Source organism: Acinonyx jubatus, chromosome X (assembly GCF_027475565.1).
Source record: "Acinonyx jubatus isolate Ajub_Pintada_27869175 chromosome X, VMU_Ajub_asm_v1.0, whole genome shotgun sequence".
NCBI classification, from domain to species: domain Eukaryota; kingdom Metazoa; phylum Chordata; class Mammalia; order Carnivora; family Felidae; genus Acinonyx; species Acinonyx jubatus.
In genome coordinates this window covers 55,832,698-55,853,969 of record NC_069389.1, presented here as the reverse complement: position 1 = coordinate 55,853,969, position 21,272 = coordinate 55,832,698, and the positions used below count along the sequence as shown (strand labels likewise).

Genomic DNA, 21,272 nt, shown 5'->3' with positions numbered 1-21,272 from the left:
GAGGTACACGCTGAGAGGTGAGAGCCCTGCAGTATCGGACAGGCTAGGAGCCCCGGAGCTGAGGCCGGCAGTCAGTCAGATTGAGGGGCGGATCGGGAACAGGGAAAACTAAGAAAATGCAGTTTCAAAGGGTAGTGTGTGAAGGAGACCCGCCCTCTACAAGGCGGCGTGGACGCCCAAGGAGATTGGGACCGGGCAGCTGCCGCGGCGTTGGTTCCCGATGCGCCTACCTCCTTCCCGCCGGTCGCGCGCCGGCGCCCCCGCCCACCGCGCCAGCTGCAGGCCAGGTTTGTCGGCTTGGATGGCTGCCTGTGTGTGTATGTGCATGTGTGTGCATGGCGGGGGCGGGGCGGCGAGAGGGGAAGGGGCGGGGTCCGGGAGGAGGAGGGGGCGGGAACACAAATTCAAACGCGCTTCCGTCAATTCCGCGACCGGAAGCTGTCAGGGCACCTTGGGAATTGTAGTTCCCTGGGCTGCCTTGCAGTCCAGTAGGGTTTTGTCCCGAGGCGCTAGTGCTGCCCCAGGTCCCAGTCTGGCGAGAAAAAAGGAATTGTGAGGAGCGAACCTCCTGACCTCGCCAGCGTCTTAATTCGATTTCCCTTCGTGTGGGGACGCGAACCGGGGTGACTTGGTGCGGTGGGAGGGACGAATGGTCAGCCACAGAGCCCGCTCGGGTCCCTGTTTTTGCCTTAAGCTCCTCCCTCCCCCTTCTCCCAGACGCCTCATCCTAGGTCAGCTCCTCACTGGTCTCCTTAACTATTTTAGCCCAGGAACTCGCGAGCAGCAAACACATTGGGGAACCTGCTCCTCAAGGGGAAGGAGGGCCTGGGAACCAGACCCTGCACGCAACAGCCCACGGAGGCGAGAACTTGTGGAAATCGGACTATACCCTCAGGGTCTCGAGTCAAGGACACAGGTCCCCAACCGGCACGGAAAACAGGTGACATTCTTACGTCATGGTGATGACTGACGCGGCCCTCTTCTTGCGGCAGGTGACCACAAGGTGGAGCTACAATGCAACTCTGCGCAGCGTGCCTTGGCCACCCAGAATATCCCCTGTGACGGCTGCTCTCCTGCTTCCCCTCTTGCAGCAACCCCTCCAGCCCAAGAATCTCTCCGTGATGACCCCTCAATGTCATTCATGTCACAACCGAGGATGGAATGTGCATCCCCCACGAAGCCCCGGCGCGGAAAAGATTAGACTATGACAAAACAGGAGTTAAATTCATTGAATAAGCAGATTGACACCATACAGGAACCAACCTGTCTTGAAGAAAAGGCTGTGCACAGCAAAAAGCCAGTTATAGTCACAGAATTAAATGGCTAGATGGGCTCTTCGGCCCTCAGCGTCTAGGCAGGAAAGCAGCTAAATTGCAGGGGTCAGGGGAGATAGTGAATGGAGTGGGGATTGGTGACTCCATCATCTTAGTTCTCCAGCAAAGGCCATTTTGTCGTCTCCTTCAGTCATAGGTCCAAGCTATCCCATCCCTGACACACCTTGTGTCTTCTACTCGAGAACACGCACACACAGGTCTGAAACATTTTCTTGGCAACCTCCTTTCCACTTCCTCTGTTAACATTTGCAGAGAAACTTCCTATGAGTCACTGTCTTCCTAACCTAACCTCAGGTCAAAACCCTAAGAGGAGCAGATTCCATGGAAGCTTGCAGCATGCCCACCATCTGTGCAGAGGGCCCTCATGGTTCAAAACCTCCTGTTGACAAAGTTTACCCCACCCCAACCCCACCAACTTTCCATCTCAGCTGCTCTCTCTTCCTTGCTGTTAGCCAATCCAGAGAGGCCTCAGACTCTGGTAGGTGGGGGTCCAGGGCTGGGCATTCACTCCATTATGAAATTGTTGATCCTGGTCAGCAGCACTGCTGTTTCTAAGCCTAGAGCAGGGGGTGGGGAAGACATATAGGGAGTGACCAAAGAGAAGGCTATAGGAGGAGAAAAATGAGGTGAAGGGAGAAAGTTCTTACCAGTTTTCTCTCTCTCCTTCTTACATCTCCTATAGAGAGAAAAAGCTTCCCATTGTGAGTTCAGCCAGCTGCAGGCATGGCCTTTTGATCTCAGGTTCCCCCAAACTGCCTTTCCCAGGTTCAGGCCAATTTGGTGTACAAGGAAGGGTCCAAGAATCTCAAAGGAACCAAATCCCAAGCTCCGGGCAGCATGTAGGAGTCTGAATTGGCCCTATCACCGGGACCCTGGGGGGCATGAAGACCCAGAAAGCTGAGGCATGAAGCACTCACCCTTGCAGGAGGAAGGTCCACAGAAGCAGCAGGGTGGAGACACAATTGGTAATGATCCACATCATTAGGTAGGTTTGAGGGGGCTGTGGGAATAGGAAAAGGCTCCTGTCGGTGGCCAGAGTCCCAAAGGTAGTATATGGAGGGAAATGTGTAAGGAATAGAGGAACAGGGTTAAGGAGAGCCAGGGATGGGAGAAAGGGAGGGGTGACAGCCCCAGAGCCCTTACGATAAGCCAGACGGGGTAACGCATTTGCTGTAGCAGCTGGCAGTCGTTGGTGGTGACTGAGTCCACCCCTGCACACCAGAGCAGGGAAAAGAGCCAGGGCTTGTTCACCACAAATAGGTTCACCGACACATTATCCTGGTGTAGTGCCCTGGGGGGGGGGGGGTGGGAAAGAAACAGGAACATCTAGTATCATGGGGCATGAGGCACAGGAAGCAGCCTTTGTCCATGCTTGAAGCTGCAGTGTCACTGCCAAGGAACTCTCAGTCCTACTTTTACATAGCATCCCCTGAGCAAAAGTAATTTTCTTTGCATAGCTCAACTTTGTCTCCTGGCGGATTCCACCTACAGATCTGAGCTTTGCCATCTGGGGCTACACGAATGTCTCTCTTCTTTGTCCCATGACAGACCTTCAGAGGTCTGAGGAACAGTGACCATGTCCCTGAGTCATCTCCTCTCTAGGCCCGACAGCCCCAGTTCCTTCATCCAGGGCTGGGACCTGGGTTATCATTCCCTTCACCATACAAACCTCTCCTAATCTGATCTTACTTCAGTTGATCAATGTTCCTTTCTTTTTTTAAAAAAAAAATTTTAATGTGTATTTATTTTTGAGAGAGACAGAGACAGAATGCGAGTGGGTTAGGGACAGAGAGAGAGGGAGACACAGAATCCGAAGCAGGCTCCAGGCTCCAAGCTGTCAGCACAGAGCCCGATGCAGGGCTTGAACTCACGAGCTGTGAGATCATGACCTGAGCTGAAGTCAGATGCTCAACTGACTGAGCCACCCAGGTGCCCCTCCTTTTTTTAATTTTTAAAAATTAATTTATTTATTTTGCGAGAGAGAGAGAAAGAGCATGAGTGGAAGAGGGGCACAGAGAGACAGCCAGAGAATTCCAAGCAGGGTCTGTGCCATCAGCTCGAACTCACAAACCGTGAGATCACGACCTGAGCCAAGATCAAGAGTCAGATGCTCAACCGACTGAGCCACCCAGGCGCCTCTATCAGTGTTCCTTTCATAGTATGGGGGCTTGCATCTGAACATGATATCCCAGGTGGGCTTGGCCCAGATTTGAGTACAGCAAAACTTCCTCCTGCCTTCTGGGCACTGTGGCTGTTTGAAGGCAGCCCGGGGTCAGGTTAGTTTTGGCAATGCCACATGCCATTGATGACTCATTATGAACACTATTCAATCAAAGCTCTGGTTTTTCACACATGTTCATGCTGATGCCAGTCTCCTCTCTTGTCGTTGTGCAATTGAACTTCTTTTGGAGTGCAAATGTAGGTAAGTGTTTACATCTATCCCTGTTGTGCTTTATCCCGGTATATTTGGTCCATCATCTTAGAGTGCTTAGACCTTTCGGGGCCTCGATTTCATTACCACTGTATTCATTACTAATTCATGTCTTTTGAAAATCTGCTCAGCGGTTGAGGTTGACCAGGACAAGTCTAAAGTGAGGGCCAAACCCCATGTCGTGTCTCCCTCCATGGTGACAACTTGGGGAAAGGTCCTTGAAATACTTACGCTAACTGGGCTACCATACAGTGCACTTTCTTTTTCTATCTGACCACAAGGACATGAGAAGAGACCTTGGCAACTGCATGCTTTGCAGTCCATCGTGTTTATGGGCTGGGTCAGCTTCTGGGGCCTGGCTCACTTCTGGGACTCTCTTGCTTCTCTCCTCTTGATCCATCCTCCCTTGCACTTACTTCTTTGGTGGAGAATGAAAGCTAAAACTGTTCTTGTGGCCCACAAGGTCCTACCCAATTGGGCTCCTGCCTATCTCCCCAGCCTCACCTTTCCCTTGCTTATGGGGCTGCTGTTTCTGCTCTTCTCACAGCTCTTCTCCTCATTAGCTCCTTGTGACCTGTCAGGTCTCAACCCAGACATCACCCCTTTAGCTATTTTTCCGGATGTGGCCCCTCTCTGGCCCTCACTCCCAACCCTAATTGCTCTACTATATCTCCCCATTTTATTATCTTCATATCATTTATCCAGTATGCATATAATTTGTTCAGTTTATTATCTCTTTCACTAGTATGCTCAAAGCCTGCAACAATAGTGCCTTTCACATAGCAAGTGTTAAATATATTGATAAATATTTGTTGTATGTGTGAATGAATGAATGGCCTTTGCCCTCCCTGAGGTGGCTCTTCCCTACCATTAAGCTTCACGGGGTCCCCTTGGCTCCTTTCCTGTGGCACTCACTTGATATCCAACAGTGGCAGGTCTTGATAGGGGAGGTTGAGAAACTGGGGCCTCTCAGTTCTGTTGCTTCCCTGCTGTCCATATATCTGGCGCATTCTAGGTGCCCGTTGTTGGACCTTAGCCCGATCTTCATCCGGTAGCCAAAGGACCTGTGGTTCAGGGAAGATGGGCATGAAGCTGGGGAAGGCTTGGGGATTCCAGGGGCAGGGCCAGGGGCAGAGAGGTTTGATAACAGAATGGGGTATATGAGTTGAGGTGGGGCCCTGGGGCAGGGGGCAGCCTCAAAATTATCACCGTGGCCTAGGGAAGGCAGGGGTGGGGAGATGGGCAAGAGGGGGCACTTGGGGTCCTGGACATATCACCATGGCTTGGGGCACCCTTGCACTCAGCACAGTCTCCAGTGTCTGGTTCACAAATGTGTCATGGTATGTGTGATTTCGTGGGGGGCGGCGCAAGTCAAACATGATAGAAAGGTTAAGGACTGCAGCTTCCTTCAGCAGCTCTTCCAATGTTGGGACTGTCTGGTTCTCAGCCTCCTTCCGATCAGGGTCGGACAGCCGTTTGGCCCCCCAGAAGGGTTGCCTCTATGAGAACAGGAAAATTATTTCAAGACCAGAAGAAGCCTTTAGGCCATTCCCCCATCCTCACGATCTTCACTCGTTTCCCCCACTTGGCGCCAGGCTTGTGTGCACCCCTGAGCCACAGTCTTTCTTTCTCCAAACTGTGACCCTTTCCAGACCCTCTAACACCTTACTCTGTGACCCTAACCTCCTACCCCCCTGGTTTCCTAACTTCCTCACATTTTCTCTTTGGTCTCACAGAGACCTCTGGGACCTTGGCCCTTTGGTTTCTGCCCAATCCATCAGCCCCTGTCTGCCACATCTACATCCCCTACCCATGGTCCATCTACAGCTCGCATTACTTTTCCATACCACCTTCAACTCCTTTCCTGCCCTGCCCGCCCCACAAATCCTAAACCCTGATTCAATTGTGTAGCAGTCTGCCTCCTCCACCCCTAGAATTGGGGGGCAGAGCACATCATGTGGACTATATAGTCTTTTACCTTCATTGACACTTAATCATCCTTTTTTTTTTTTTTTTTTTTTTTTTTTAAGTAAGCTCTATACCCAACGCAGGGCTTGAAAGCACAACCTTGAGATCAAGAGTCACATGCTCTACGGACTGAGCCAGCCAGGTGCCCCACTTAATCATCCTTTCACTTGTTCTTGTTTTGCTCCTTCTTCCATTCCTAGTGGCTCTTCCAAACCTCTGCCACTCTCCTCCCTTCCCCTTGTAATCAACAAATGACCTTACCTCCTAACCGCTGACACGGAAAAAGCAAGCTATCTGATACTTATTATAAAGTATTTACTATGTGCCAGGCAGCGTTAGAAGTACTTTATGTGCGTTGATTTATTTAATCCTCCCCAAATCCTACAAAGTAGGTACTATTATTATGCCTATTTTACAGACGAGGAAAGTAAAGCAAGAGAGACTAAGGAATGTTGCCCAGGCTCACATAGCTAGTAGGTAGTGAAGCCAGGACTCAAACCCAGACAACCCTTGGTCTTAATCACTCTGGCATGTCACTGTATATAGAGTTAAATGAAAAGACAATCAAGTTGCAAAAGAATATATGAAGTGATCCTATTTGTGCAAAATGACATGTATGTGTGTATACACATATGGAATATGTACCCAACTGTTAGCAATGATTATCTCAGAGGAGTTGGATTATGGGAGACTTTCAATTTTTACATTATTTCTCTAATGTTTAATTTTTTTATGCGGAACAAGTATTACTTTTATTTTTAAGCAGGCTGTGTACTGGGTGGGGAACCCAATGTGAGACTTGAACTCACGACCCTGAGATCAAGACCTGAGCTGAGATCAAGAGTTGAATGCTTAACTGACTGAGCCACCCAGGCCCCCCCAACATGTATTATTTTTAAAGGTAGGAACACGGGAACTGAGAAAATAAAGTATCCTTACGAAATTTTCCGTCACCTACAGAACTGAAGCCTGCACTTCTGGGCCTGACATTCTTTTTTTGGGGGGGGGGGTTCTGGCATTCAAAGCCCTCTGAAACCAAGCCTCTGCTCCCCTTGCCAGTCTCAGCTCCCACTGCTCCCACAAATTTTATCTCCCAGTTGCACTGAGCCACTTTTTGTTTCCTGAGAACACTTCTTCATACTTCTGGGCTTTACATATGCTCTTCCATCTGACTAGAATTGCTGATCCCTGCTTTGCCCATCTTAAACAGCATTCTCATTTCATGTGCTGTTCAGGCATTCTCTCTTGTGAAACCACTCCTGATCCTCTTCCACACCCACCCTGCCAAATAGTGCCTTTGCTCTCTCTCCTCTCTGTTTACTAAGGATATTGTTATCGCTCTAGGTTTCCTATTCTGATAGCCTGTTGGCTAAGCTCTCTTGTTTCAGCGGAGGGAGTGACTTGAGGGCAGAGCCTCTACACCTATTGCTCAGCACAGGGATCAGAAAATACTTATCAATGAATGAACCCTCCCCTCAGCACCCCCGCAGGTGGTTGCCTCTTTTGTGAGGCTGTCTTCACCTCTAGGAACCAGGTCCCGGCATTGAGCTTCTTCAGTTCAGCACAGGAGAAGTCGCTGCTGTGGGAGGAGGTTCGGGCTGGGAACACTGAGGCCACATCTGTGGTCCTGCTCAGGTGCTCATCATGCATGAGGAAGGGGATCCCATCAGAGCTGAGGGCACAAGAGGTGTCAGAGGGCTGAGCTCTAGGGCTGATCATCATTTCCCAAGCTCCCCAAGTGTGTCCCTCTGTCCCCTAGTGTCTCTCACCTGACCATCACATCAGTCTCGAACACAGCAGCTCCACATTCGGCTGTTTTCCTCAGTGACATCAGGGTGTTCTCGGGGGCCAGCTGGGAAAGGGAATTGGTAGGGGGGTAGCAGAGAAGGGTGCGAGCCTGGGAACCCACAGGCCTGATTGCTGCAGCCTAGAGGAGCAGACCCTTCCCACCCTACCAGCATTCTACCCAACACTCACCATGGGGGCCCCTCGGTGTCCCACCAGACCAGGCTTGGGGGGTAAGTCTCTGGGTTCCATGATACAGGGTGAGGAGATGCACAATGGGGCCAGGTAGATGGCCAGGGCAACTCCAAAAAATAGGAGCAGTAGCAGAACCTTGGGACCTGTGGGGAATGAGGGGCAGGCTATGGAGAAAGGGCAATGGGTGAGCTCTGGGGACAGAAAGCAGAGTGTGGGTGCAGTAAAATGGGCAGCAGGAGGCAGAAGCATCGATGGCCAGGGAGGGTATGTTGGGGAGTGGAATTGGCACCTCTTCGATGGATACGGTAGAAGGTATCAGCAACAGGCCAGGCCAGGAGGGTGATGCCAGCAACTGCTCCAATATGAAGGAACGGGGCTGTGGCCTGTGGACAAGAGTTGGTGAAGAGGGTTCTTCTCTCCAGTGCCCCACTCCTTCTCCTAGGACCTGACTTTTGGAGTTCAGAGCTACTTGCAGTCGTGGGGGACCAGGGAGCAAGATATGTCCAGAGGTTGGCCACAGGCCAAGGCTCCCACATAGGCACTGGAGATCAGCCACTCACCTGCAGTGACAGACGTAAGCTACGCCACTCCTGCTGCCACTGGACGTCCAGTCCCACGAGGCCAGCGGCCACAAGAAGCATGATGAGGAGCAGCAGCATCTGGGGGACCAGAGATGAATGGGGTCTTCTTTGTGAGCCTGGGGGTCCCTGGGCTGCCCCCTCTCTCTTTCCCCTGGCTCATCCACGTTCCTTCTTTCACTCAACAAAAATTTACTGGGCTTCAGGTCCTGAGCTTGAGTCCATGGGTAGAATATTGAGGTGCTCAGCAAAATAGCTGGCCAAGCCCTGGGCCCAGTGGTCCCCGTTTCCCGCTCACTCCCACCCGCACTCTTACCTTGTGGACACTGTGCAGATGCAGAGGCTGGCCGCAGAGCCGCAGGAGCAGGGCCAGGAGCTGGAAGCAGAGGGTGGTGGGAGGTATGAGGTGCCAAGAGGGGTCACCGAGGTGGGCTTCCTGGGTTCCCAGGCTGACACCGTCCCCCTCACCTCCCCTCCCCTCAGTGGCCAGGGGTTGAAGCTGAGCAGGAAGGGAGGACTGAGGTAGGGGTTAGATGGGCCGCTCCCTGACCCACCAATAGCAGGGATGCATATGTGACAAGTAGAGAGATGACCAGCAGAAATGCAAGGGACCAGTCCATCCAGTGTCCCCAGTGTTGGAACAGGAATCTGTGGGAGGGGAGAGAGAGGTGTCTGAGTGGGGGAAGGGGTGTTAATAGTGGCCTGAGGGGAGTTGGGGTGGGTGGGTTCAGAAGGAGGACTAGAAGGGAGTGAGAGGGAAGCCTTTCATGGGGCCAGGGGCTCCAAGGACTGGGGAGACTTCGTGGAGCAATTTTCTAAGGAGGTTGGGTAGCAGGACAGCTGGGCAGGGCCGGGAATGACTGAGCACCCAGGGGTCCCAAGGTGGGGCATAGATTAACATGTATGCAGAGGAAGGGGGGGAATCTGTGACACACTCATTGAAGTTGTGCAGGTCATTGAGAAGGATGAGCCCGATGTACAGCCAGCCCAGGGAGAGGAGAAAGGTGAGGAAGAGCAGGCCAAACCAGATACAGTCGCACTGCAAAGGGGCAGGAGAGAAGCTCACAGCCGATCCCCACTTCCAGCTCAGAGTCCCCAACGGATGACAGCTCCATGGGGCTTCCCACCAGGAGTAGGGCTGCTCTGCTCCGCAGGCAGAGAAGTTTTCTTCCTGGGGAAAGAAAGTCCCTTCCCACCCCCCCACCCCCACCGCCACCCCCCACCAGCTGCCTCTGAGCACACTTGGCTTCCTTATCCCCTCCAGGCGGCCTCTGCCTCGGACTTCTAGTCCCCCCCATCCCTACTCCACCTTGCTGGTTTGCATCCTCTCTTTGGGGCATTTCCTCCAGTGGCAGCTATACAGGCAGTGGAGGCAGCGGGCCCAGACGGAGCAGCAGCCGGGGGACTCGGCCATGGCGAGGGCCTGGGGGAAGGGATACTGGGTCATCAGGGACCCTAGCAGAAGGCAGATCCCAGCCTCCCTCCCAGTGTATCTGAGGAGCGCGGGGGAGGAGCAGAAGCCTGGACCGCTGCTCGGCAACGGAGTTCATAGGGCTGAAGTCCCAGATTAGATGAGGAGGTGAGCAAAGGGGGATAATCTCTGGGGTCTTTCTTTCCCTTTAATCTGGATACCTGGAAAGTCGGTGGGACAACCAGGAGATCGGGCCTCTTTGCAGGCAGGGTGCATACCCAAGCTCTCCAACTCCTCCCCATTTAACAGCATGCATCCAGCTTTGGGGATAGAGTGCTTGCCCAGGGTGGGGACTCAGGAGAAACTGCCCCAGGGTGGGGCAAATTCAATTTAGCAAGTTGAGGCAGATCTGGCCAAGCTTTAGGCAGCCCCAAGGTAGGGAGCCTTCCACCCCAGGAACCAAGAGTAACCTGAAGCAGAGGTTCTAGTTCTGACCTGGGGCTAAGGGAGGCTGGCTAGTTGGCCAGTTGCTATGGATACAGAGATTGCACACACCACAAAACCCCGACTATAAGATTCTCAGTCTCCACCTCCCAGGGGCCAGGGGACACTGCCAATAACAGGAAGACTTGAGGGAAATAGGTTGCCTGGGTCACTCCCAGCCTTCTGAAGGAACCACTCTCCTGCCCGCACACACCTGGAAAATCTAAGCCCTCTGGCCCCAGTCTTGTCCCTTCCAGTCCAGTCATTCTGCCCCCCCGCCCCCCAGCCAGGAACCAGTCTCCACCTTCCCCCTTTTAGGGGCCCCACCCTCTGAGATCGCTTGGGTGAAGGTACAACAAATACTGGTCAAAGGTATGTGTGTGGGGGGGTGTGGTTGTGTTGGGGCTGGGGATCATTGGACCTTGTGCTTTTGGGTCAGGCTGAGACCTGGCTGGCTTACTGATCCCTAAACTAGGTTGGGTGTGTGATTGTCATTCTACGTGAGAGGGTGTGCGATTTGTGTCAGCTTTGTATGTCTGTGTGCACTAGTGGCTGTCGGTAGTGGGTTTCAGTGTGTAAAGGAGTCCCTGGATATACCCAAAGTGTGTGTGTTCTGAGGGACATGACCCCTTGTCATCTAGGCTCCCCTAAGGCTGTGGAGTCTTAGAGGGTACACAGTGGTGGGCTCCCTGAAAGGAGGAAGGGTGTGGCTGCTCCTGAAACTGCCCTCCTTATCCCATGCTTGCCTTGGGAAAGGAGAATTAGGGGATAGAGAGTGGAGGGGTAGGGATCGTAGCTGGGGGAAGGAAAACTCTCCCCTCTCTGAGACCCCTCCCAGGAAAAAGCCATCTTAAAGGAGATCCCTGCTTCTTCCCATCCCGGGACTGGCTTCCAGTAGACTGCCCTGGGATCTATCCACACTCCCTGCCTCCCTTAAGGTTCTGCCCCTGTACCCCAGACACTGCCTTCCAGAGTCCCACCTCCCTCCAGGATCTGAGCAGTCTGAAAACCCCAATCAGGGGAGCTGAGCAGGGGCGCTGCTCAATCCCTGAGCCCAGTTCCTGCCAGTGGGAGCCGGTCTCCACCCCACCACCCCCGGCTATAACCCCCAGCCTTCCCAAGTCCTCACACCTTTTCTCAGCGGCAGCTCCACTCTGCTCTCTGCTCTGCACTGCACTGCTTCCCAGCTCCTCTCCGACTTGTCTGCCTCCTCCCTTTTCCAGTCCTTGGCTCAGCCCCACTGGTCAAACAGGTGGCAGTGTTGCCACCTACAGGAGTCTGCGCGGGTTCTCTCCGAAAGCCCTCAGCTGCTCTATGGCCAGTGCCCAGCCGGGGTGGGACGATGGGAGGGAGGAAGGAGGAGGGGGAGCAGAGCTGCTTCTTTACTCGCTGCCGGTCCGGGGGCTTGGGGTGAGGAATTCTTTTGTGCAGCCTTCCCCATCCCTCTGTCCCTCCTCCTGTTCCCCTCTCAGTCACTGCCGGGGCTTTGTCTGGGCTCGGGGAGGCGAGGGCTGAGGGCACCGGCGGGGGTGGGGTTGGGGGGTGACCACACAACTGCAACTTGGCAGTGAGAAGAGGGGGCCCAGTCAACCCCCTGGGAAGGGGTGTGTGTGTGTGTGTGTGTGTGTGTGTGTGTGTGTGTAAGTCTAGCATTTCCCTCAAGCTCCCTGGGAGGATAGCCTTGATTCATCAGCTTCCCTTTCCTCCGGGGATCCTATTTCTATTTCTGTAAGGTACATCTAGAAGATACAGGGTTTCAAGCTACTTCCTGAACTCTGGGCAGCAGGTTGCCCTGTTTCTGGACCAGGGATCTCCATGGGCCTTGTGACTCCCGAGAGACACTAGCAGCCCTCCCCTTCCCCCTATCACCCCAGACAGGAGCTGATGATTCAGGATGTAGAGACTTGTGTCATTTCTGTTGTCTTGTCCCCAAGGTATCTAAAGTCTCTTTCCAGGAATCATTTGCAGAGTGTAGTGTGAGGGTCACAAGCTTTTGGAAGATGAATTTTGAAAGATGCTGTTACTGTACATACCATCAGCAGGAGAAGGCTGGCTAGCGTGCAATAGTCAGCTTAGTGCTAACGCACGCACAGGGCTCGGGTGAGAGGAGGGCTGGGGGACTGGCTTGACTGACCTTCCCTGTTTACCTTTTGGCTAATGCAGTGGCTCAAAGCCTGGGGGGCTTGCAGTGTTGGTGGGAAAAAAGTCTTCATTGGGGATAAACTTGCTTACCCTTCCCCCGACACGTACTGGATTTGGAACAGTGAGAAGGAAGACTAGCTCTCTTATGCCAAGAGCTGCCCCCCCTCCGTCTTCCCATTGTATCCAGGGGCTCTAGCTGGCAATGGCAGAGGCTCCTTTGCTCCTCCGTCATTAAAATGCAAAGAGAAGCTGGGCTGCTGGCTGGCAGGACGCCAGAGAGGGCTGCGTGGTCACCTAGTCCTCCTGCAGGCTTCATTTTAGACAGGTTATCCTTCAGTTTCCTTTGCTTGGGGTCTGGTAAATTCTAGAGGATCCCTGGATTTCATGTGCCCAGTTCTAGGGGGTGCTTTGGGAGCTTTTAGTTGGGTGGGGGGAGGGGACTGGGATTCGTAAAGCATGAATAGTTAGCCCAGGGCTTGCAAGCTCCTCAAAAGGCTACAAGGCCAGTCAGCAGCCTGTTTGGCATTCCACAGCTGGCCTCGTTTTCGTTTTCGCTAGAAGCAGAGATGGAGAACCCTGATGCATAGTAAGGAGAAAGCAACACCCCCTTTTCCCTTTTCAAAGGAGACAACAAGTAGCCAGTACTGTGCTGTCCTGGGAATGGGCAGCAGTGTGGTCCCACACCAGTGCTATGCCAAGAAATCAGGCTCTAGGGCATTAGGAACAGCTACCACGGTCACCCTAGATTCCCACAAGAAGCTTTGGTGTAAGCTAAATGTGGGTTCAGGTTAGCTGTCACAAGGCAATGAGGCTTGGGTACTTGTACCGATTCTCCTTGATAGCATTCCCGGGGGCTGAGGAGCGCAGGTATCTCTCCTTGTAGCACAGAGGATCTTTCCAAATAGTGGCTAGACTAAGATTTATTTATGTACTTAATATTAACATTTTAAAAGATTTCATTTACTTCAGCAACATGGAAGACAACTGAGTGCACTGTTAAAACACCTAAAATCCAGAGATGGTCAGGGCAGGAAATCTCCCAAATAGCGCCTCCATGCCTGATGTGGGATGAAGGATCGGTGCCAAACCTCCAACCTTGGCCAGGCTCTGCCATTAAGCTGAGACAACCCAGAGGTAAGATGGCTTTGGCCTCATCCCCATCAGTGGGGAGGCCTTACCTGCTCACAAATAAGAAACGGCTAGATTGGTAGTGAGGATTTGATTCCCAGTGAGTCATCAAGAATGTTAGTTGGTTCTCTCTTCAGCAGGTGGCTTAGCACCTTTCTGGAGAAGAGAGAGCAGTAGTCTGGGGCCAGGGGGCTGGAGAGTGAGGGCCAACATCCAACAAAGACTTCCTCCCTTTTGGTAACAGGCTGTCCCTTTTTTTTCAACAGCAAGAGCCTTGAAATCCAGAGGAGTCATTAAAAAAACTCCTTCTGGCTGCAACCTGAAAGTATCTCCCAAGCCAGACTGGGGAAGAGATGGCAAGTCCAACTTCAGTGGGCTTCTTCTTCAATAGGGGAGCAGCCAGAGAAGAAGCTGGTATTGCTGGCCAGAGCTCGTTTCTTTTTCTTCCCTGGAGCTTTATTTTCTTGGGATTCTGCTACATGTTTCGATTCTGGGAGGCCAAGGGAAGAGGCAGCTGGAGTCGTCTTCTTTAACAGCACCTGCTCCACATCACACATCTCTTTGAGGAGCTAGAAAGGACAGAGACAGGTATGACTAGATCCTGGGTAGGGGCAGAGGCTCAGCTCAGCCTCGCCACTACAAATGCTCAGCACACTGTAGTATGAGGTGTCCCCCAAGATCGGTCTGTCGAAAAGAAAAAGAAAGACTGGCCTATGCACAGGTCCCACTTCCCAGCAAGCTGATCGTACCTCTGCCCCCTTTTCTCCCACTGCAGCCTGTCTTAGCTAATGCAGAGAGGAATGCTAATAGAGTTGAAAATGCCTGCCTTTAGCCCACCTACCTTGCTGTTGGGAGTGGCACAGACAGGGTTAAAGAAGCTCAATCCTGAGGTAACCTCTGTGGGGTCCTCCAGTTTGAAAGAGCCTTCGGAATCCTGGGTGGGCTCAACAGTGCCCAAACTATCCTGAGAATCAGACAGGCCTATTAGAAATGTGGCTACTAGGGTTACAAAACCAGTCTGCTCCCCTTTAACCAGTGAGGTACCAGCTCTGAGTGCCTCATCTGCCAGTCTAAGCAAGTCTCAGGGAGACCCCTGCTTGGGGTTTCTTGCTAGCAGCCTCTGAAGGCAAAGGACTGGGTAGGATATCACAAAGCAAGGTTGAAAACAAGGCCAAGCCTTAGTCATTTCTTTGATTAATCTTCCACCCTCTATAATATGCAGTACCCTTGTTAGCATGTCTATAGGGTGTTGCCTGTATTGGGTCTTCCTTTCAGAGAAGCAACTAAGGCCAAGAGTGAAAAGTTACTTAGGTAACAAGGAGACTCTGTGGTAGAGCTCAGATTAGAATTATAGCCTGTTGTCATGGAAACATAATTGGATTGAGAGTCAGGAAGCCTGAGGTCTAATTTTAGCTGTCATGACCAGCTGTGCAATATCAGGTGAGTCACTTAAGCTTATCTCTCTCTGGGTCTTAGTTTCCCTCTCTGTATAATGGGAGCATTGGACTAGATCAGTGGTTTTACAACCAAAATTCTTAAGAGGAAGCCCAATACATAAACAAGTAAAGAGCAAGTTGCTTTAATTGACATGAGGTCAAACCGAACCAGGCCATGGTCCTTGGTTCAAGAAGTACTTCCATGGAGCCAGTAGGGTAGACTCCAGAACCCAAATTGAAAAAGCCATGGGAACAGAGATCCCTGCTACTTCTACAATTCTTAGCCTGAACCCCAGCTTGTCACGTTAGTCCTCTAATGACTATCTTCCTTAGAAGTCATTTTAATAGAAGAGCCGGCAGAACCGTTCACATGCAGATGTTCAAGAAATGTATGATGAACGAACGATCATTATATCAAGCTTGCCAGAGTTGTTGTACATCACATAGAAAGCTGTAGGAACAGGCTTTTGCCATGAGCACAGGTAGGTGTAAGGCAATCTTTGTTTCCCTGAGTTTGCTATTCCTGGGAATATAAGGAGGACAGGTACAATTAACTTGGCCCACAACAGTGACTATTTGAAAGACCAAGTTCCTGTGGGTCTTTCCTAGAGCCATGGAATAACTGGTTCCCATGGAGAGGGTCTAAGCAACTAATTTCTCAAGATGTCAGAAGGATTAATTTCCTTCCTGGAAGCTGCCACGTGGCCCTTATAGTTTCAGCTCAGCCTCTGGGCTAGTTTGGTCCTGCATGTCTATGTGCCTGTAGTTGCCTGCTTTCCTATTCCCTGTTTCTGCCTCAGAAACAGCACCACAACTTTACAGCCAAGGCTTGGGGTGGGGAGCTGCATATCTGGAAATCTCCTGGGACAGGCTGTGGTTTCTGAAAGGGGTATGTGAACAGGCTGGCAGCGAGGAAGAAGGGCCGAGAAGTGAAATGTCTCTGGTTGCAGAGGGCCAGAGAAGGGGCAGGAGACTCCAGGTTTCACGATGGTGGGAACTGGCAGGATGTCTGAAGGGACGGCCGATCCTACCTTGTCTTGCTGACGGTTCCTACACTTTGTGGGGTCACAGCTGCAGTCCGTGCCGCAGTCCGACTTTTGTCTCCTGCACCCACACTGCTTGTTCCCACACCAGCCCTTGCAGGAACACTGCAAAAATGGGTGTGTAGAAAGAAAGACACATTACCAAAAGAGTTAGAAGACTAACATGCCTTCCCTTCCTTTGCAAGCCTTTTCAGAAAAAAAAAAAGGAAAGTACCATTGACTTTACCATGCTTCTATCTCCTCAGTCCCCTCTTCTTTAGTGAAACAGTGATCATCAGAACCACGAGAGGTTGTCTAAGAACAAGTCATGGTAGACAGATCCATTTTCTTGTTTTGATACCAGAGGGATACCATGATAACACAGGCTAACTGGCAAAGACGCTCATGACAATTTTATGGTCAAAGCGAAGAACTGCAAGTTGGATGGTAGGAGTGTTAGGTATATTTAAGGACTGAGTATAGTTGCTCGATATCTTTCGATCTACCCAGCTGTATTTGCATCCAACTCACAGTTCTACAGCTTGTTCAGTGTCAGCCTGGGCTACGTCTGCAGCCGTTGAATCAGTCAACGTTTTAATAAATCACCGATGATATGAAATAAAGTCATTTACATTTTATATAGTACTTTACAGTTTTCAGAGTACTTTCATATATATAAATACAGAATCTCATTTGAATCTCATAGCCTGTTGACAAGGTAGGCATGTTTATCGGCTGTAATGACGACACAAAACTGGAAGGGTGATTAATAAGTAAGATATCAGAATCACAATTCAAAAATATTTTGACAGGCTGGAATTATGGGCTGCAAGTAGAAAGAAAAGTTATAACAAGGATAAACATAAGTCTGGCATCTAGGTTCTCTCCACATCAGCCATATAAATATAGATCTGGCTTAAAAGCAGTTGGTGCAAAAAGGGCCTAAGGATGTGAGGTGTCAGGAAGCTCCATGAGTCAACAGTGTGAAATGCCTGTCAAAAAGCAAATGAATCAGGGGTGCCTGGGTGGTTCAGTTGGTTGACTCTTGATTTCGGCTCAGGCCATGATCCCAGGGTCCTGGTATCGAGCGCCTGCATTGGGCTTTGTGCTGACTGTGGAGACAGCTTGATATTCTTTCTCTCTCTCTCTCTCTCTCTCTCTCTCTCAAATAAAAAAAAAAGCAAATCAGTCACGTAGAAATTTGGAGTTTGGAAATCATGGGGAACAATTGCTTCACTAGACTCAGTATCAGTCAGATCCCATTTGAAATGATGCATCATCTTATATTGGGCATGATCATTTTTTTCAGGTATATCAAAGCACAGACAATAAAAAAATTCACTCATGTTCTTATTCTTCCCTTAATAACTAAAATACAGATATAACTAAAGCCTCCTACCTACCCTTTCTTGATCCCATTCACCTCCCACTCTCCCAGGGGCAAAGTCTCTTGAATTAGGTGTTTATCACTCCCCCACAGGTCTTTGTACCACGTATGAGTTTCCATAAAAAAACAAGGAATTATCTTACGTCTTTTAAAATTCATATAAGTGGAATATTACTATATGTTGACATGCATTGCTCCGGTTCCACTCATTTTATTTCTTTTTTTTTAATGTTTATTTATTTTTGAGAGACAAAGCATGAGTAAGGGAGAGGCAGAGAGAGAGGGAGACACAGAATCTGAAGTAGGGTTCAGGCTCTGAGCTGTCAGCACAGAGCCCTACGTGGGGCTTGAATTCATGAGCCGTGAGATCATGACCTAAGCCGAAGTTGGACGCTCAACTGACTGAGCTACCAGGCGTCCCCAGTTCCATTCATTTTCATTCTACGAACACACCATGATGTAGTCACACTCTTCATCGTGCCATGAGCACACTTACCAACCAGGCTGCAATAGTAATAGCTGGCATTAATGTATGCCAAGCACTGTTATAAGTGCTTTCTGTGTATTAAACCCATTTAATCAGTAAGTATGTTTCCTTGTGGACATATTCAGGAGTTCCGTGTGGGTATGTGTTTAATAAAGAGGACATTAAGCAAAAAAAGAGGCAGGTGACTAGCATTATAGGAAGCTATGTTATAAGAGAAATGGTGGAAGGAAGGAAGGAAGGATAGTTTGGCTTGGAAGAGACATAGGTGGCAGAGCTCACAGAATGACAGACTGGAGTCAGAAGAGACCTCAGCAACCATCTAGAGCCTGATTTGAAGCCCTTCTCTCATGTCCCTGGTCTAATTATCTGAAGCTCTATTTATCCTGAGATGAGGATAGTTTCTATGTAACTTCTGACCAGAGGATCCAATTATGCCATGTGGAATGATAAGGGATCAGTTTAACTCCACTTTCACAGCATTCTTGTTCTTATCCTGAATATAATTTCCACTCCCCAGTCCCCCTCTGTTCAGATCCTCTCAAAGCTAAATGGACCTAGTTTCCTCAATGATTCACCACATGACATTGTTTCCAAGAATCCTCACCACCGTGGCTATATGCCAATTTGTCCAAGTTCATCCTTAATTGTGACATCCAGACATGAGCATAACTTTCTTTTTTTTTAAATTTTCTAATGTTTATTTTATTTTTGGGAGACAGAGCATAAGTGGGGGAGGGGCAGAAAGAGAGGGAGACACAGAATCTGAAGCAGGCTCCAGGCTGTCAGCACAGAGCCTGACGCAGGACTCGAATTCATGAACTGTGAGATCATGACCTGAGCTGAAGTCTGACGCCTAAGTGACTGAGCCACCCCAGTGCCCTGAGCATAACTTTCTAAATGTGGTGTGGCCGTTGTGAGGTAGATTGACACAAACAACTCCCTTAATACGGATCCAACAGTCTTGTTAATGAGGTCTAAAAAAAAATCACAGTAGCTTTCTTTCTTTTGTCAGATCTTTGTGAATCCATGCTGAGTTTACAGTGAAATTCAAGTCCTTATGTCTCTTTCATATGACAACCATCACCACTGTTCTGTAGTTGTGAAGGTAAAAGAAACCATTATAATATCTTTTTTCCTGATGATCTTACTATATATCTCTTTATAAAATGTGAAAATCAAAAGTGTGATTTTTGATATTTAATAGCTGTATATAGTATTTTGTCATGTGAAAATGTCGACTTATTTAACCAGCCCCCTAATGGTAGACATTAAGATTGTTTTCAAAGAAAGTATTTCCTATTACAAAATCATGTTACCACATATATCCTGCTACATAAACACAATCTAAATCTTCCCACCATTGACAAGGCCCTCCATGATCTGGGCCCTAACTACTCTGGCCTGACCTTGTATTACGCTCTCCCACTTCTCAATACTCTCCAGCTACCCTGGCCTTTTCAGCTGTTCCTTGGTAAACCAAACTCATTCCTGTCTGAGGCTTTTTCCTGCATTTGCTGTTCCCTTTTTTTGAAATGTTTTCCCTCTGATTCTTTTCCCTGACTTATTCCTTCACTTTGTTCAGATCTCTGCTTAAGCATCTTCCTCCTTGGAGAGGTCTCTCCCAAGCACTCTTTTCCTACCCCAGAATTCTCTATGGCTTCACTATATTTCTGTTTCTCTCTTATCATCATCTAAAATTATTTTATTTATTTGTCATGGTGTGTCTCTCTTCACACGAATGTCTTTAGTTTTGTAAGGCCAAGGATCTTACCTGTCTTGTTTGTTGTATCCTTAGCACCTAGAAACAGTGTTTGATATATATCTAGGTGCTCACAAAAGATTTGTTGAATGAATAAATCTTTTTATGTACCAGTGACTATTTCCTTAGCATAAATTCCTATGTGTATAATTACTGGACCAGAGGACAGGAACATTGTTAAGATTAAAAAAAGTTTTTAATATTTATTTATTTTTGACAGAGAGAGCGAGAGAGAGAAAGAGCATGAGTGGGGGAGGGGCAGAGAGAGAGGGAGACACAGAATCCAAAGCAGGCTCCAGGCTCTGAGCTGTCAGCAGAGCCCGACGTGGGGCTTGAACTCACAGACTGCAAGATCATGACCTGAGCCGAATTCGGATGCTCAACCAACTGAGCCACCCAGGCACCCCTCATTGTTAAGATTTTTGATAAGTATTTTTTATAAAGATTTTTATTTTTAAGTAATCTCTACACCCAACGTGGGGCTTGAATTTATCAACCCTGAGATCAAGAGTCACATGCTCTACTGACTGAGCCGGCCAGGTGTATTTTTGTATTTTTGATACATATTTTCAAAGTGCCTCTCAGATGCACACCAATTTTCATACCTAGTAGCAATAAAGAGGAATGCCCACATTAGTCGCCCTTGCCAATACCGGACATTATGATGAAAAAAATCTTGTTTCTTTGAGTAAGACAGGACAAAAGACAAAGTTCTATGACATGTCCTAGAGACAACTCACTAGATGACAGTGATCCACTGATTACTATAGCCTGGGTATGGTCCTCTGACCATTCACAAATTCATCTAAATGCCTCACACTCTATTATCCTGTCAATGTGTCTCTATTTTATCCAAAGGGATAATACAATGAGAGTGGTATCTGAAGGGCTGTCGTGAGGAAGAACAACTAGACTTTTACACAGCCATCTCCTATTGGGATGATTTACAGGTCAGTATATTTTATCTCAACAAGGAACAACTTCCTAACGGTTAGTGGACTATGATGCGCTGCCCTATGAGGCTGTGAGCTTCCCAGTACTAGAAGTTTTCAAGCAGGCGGAGGCTAAACACCTGATAGTGGTATTATGGGAACAGTCATGATACACACATGACAGATGCATTCGCATGAATGCCATTTCACAAGCTAAAACTTCACGTTATTCTCTTTCCCACCAGGACCCAGATCAGAACGTACGAGAGGGAACATGACCTTGCCACAGCCATGACTTCAAATATATATGTTTGTGGTACATGGCATGTGTGTGTGTGTATACATGTGTGTGTATTGCAACAGCCAGCAAGCCACCAGCATGTCCCAACACCCCAGGTGAGAACCACTATAATAGAGGGATTCTTTATATAGAGTGGGAAGTAGAGCTGAAAGACCTCTGGGGTTCCTTTAAGCCAGTGATTTGCAACTCTGGCTACATACAAATCTCTGGGGAGCTTTTCAAAAAGACCAGGTCCCACCTCAGACCAATTAAATCAAAATATTTGGGGGTGGGTCCCAGGCTCCTTATGTTGGAAAGCTCCCTTGGGGATTCTAATGTGCAGCCAGGGTTGAGAACTATTGCTTTAGAGTCTCTAATTCTTCTAGCACTGATTTCAGTATTATACTGTATCTCAAAATAAGATCTGGTAAAAACATTAACATAAAGAATACCAGGCTATGACAGGAGACTCAGGCTCTAGTCCTACATTTAATAATTGGGATGACCTTGGACA

At 49.3% G+C, this 21,272-nt stretch overlaps 2 protein-coding genes and 1 long non-coding RNA gene across 9 annotated transcripts in view; 1 reads left to right on the top strand and 2 right to left on the bottom strand.

The window, feature by feature from the left end:
* Positions 1 to 1,210: 1,210 nt before the first annotated feature.
* On the bottom strand, positions 1,211 to 11,601 carry GDPD2 (glycerophosphodiester phosphodiesterase domain containing 2). Of its 4 annotated transcripts, none has more exons than XM_027053606.2 (16): positions 11,317 to 11,601; positions 9,601 to 9,714; positions 9,227 to 9,330; positions 8,846 to 8,939; positions 8,608 to 8,667; positions 8,274 to 8,372; positions 8,003 to 8,096; positions 7,711 to 7,856; positions 7,503 to 7,585; positions 7,255 to 7,405; positions 5,043 to 5,264; positions 4,681 to 4,829; positions 2,478 to 2,625; positions 2,252 to 2,334; positions 1,982 to 2,010; positions 1,211 to 1,891 (listed from the first exon to the last, which is right to left on the bottom strand). In XM_027053606.2, exons 2-16 carry the CDS (start codon positions 9,703 to 9,705, stop codon positions 1,839 to 1,841), a joined length of 1,620 nt encoding a protein of 539 aa, XP_026909407.1. In that variant the 5' UTR covers positions 9,706 to 9,714; positions 11,317 to 11,601; the 3' UTR covers positions 1,211 to 1,838. The 4 variants fall into 4 exon arrangements, with proteins under 4 accessions (XP_026909407.1, XP_026909406.2, XP_053058403.1 ...); XM_027053605.2 differs by lacking the exon at positions 11,317 to 11,601 and adding an exon at positions 9,924 to 10,140; XM_053202428.1 differs by lacking the exons at positions 9,227 to 9,330; positions 11,317 to 11,601 and adding an exon at positions 9,924 to 10,135.
* Positions 11,602 to 13,229: 1,628 nt separating this feature from the next.
* Positions 13,230 to 21,272, bottom strand: part of KIF4A (kinesin family member 4A) — a 119,676-nt gene continuing 111,633 nt past the window's right edge. For all 4 annotated transcript variants that reach the window (XM_027053685.2, XM_053202425.1, XM_053202426.1 and 1 more), the window contains 3 exons: positions 15,923 to 16,039; positions 14,297 to 14,419; positions 13,230 to 14,024 (listed from right to left, as the gene is read on the bottom strand). In XM_027053685.2, the coding sequence (XP_026909486.1) occupies positions 13,824 to 14,024; positions 14,297 to 14,419; positions 15,923 to 16,039 (441 nt within the window). In that variant the 3' untranslated portion in view covers positions 13,230 to 13,823. The remainder of the gene's footprint in view (positions 14,025 to 14,296; positions 14,420 to 15,922; positions 16,040 to 21,272) is intronic.
* LOC128311610 (uncharacterized) lies at positions 14,836 to 20,918 on the top strand. Its single transcript, XR_008290133.1, has 3 exons — positions 14,836 to 14,895; positions 20,405 to 20,496; positions 20,724 to 20,918. It is a non-coding gene; the product is annotated as an uncharacterized LOC128311610 (long non-coding RNA).

What these genes read in the sequence shown, in the direction of transcription:
- GDPD2 (XM_027053605.2), bottom strand. Translation starts at nt 10,004, where the DNA reads ATGGGGAGGAGTTGGAGAGCTTGGGTATGCACCCTGCCTGCAAAGAGG. An exon ending in CATATGCATCCCTGCTATTG is followed by an intron (nt 8,668 to 8,845) that starts GTGGGTCAGGGA and finishes CTCTGCTTCCAG; the next exon opens with CTCCTGGCCCTGCTCCTGCG. An exon ending in GCTTACGTCTGTCACTGCAG is followed by an intron (nt 8,097 to 8,273) that starts GTGAGTGGCTGA and finishes TCTTGTCCACAG; the next exon opens with GCCACAGCCCCGTTCCTTCA.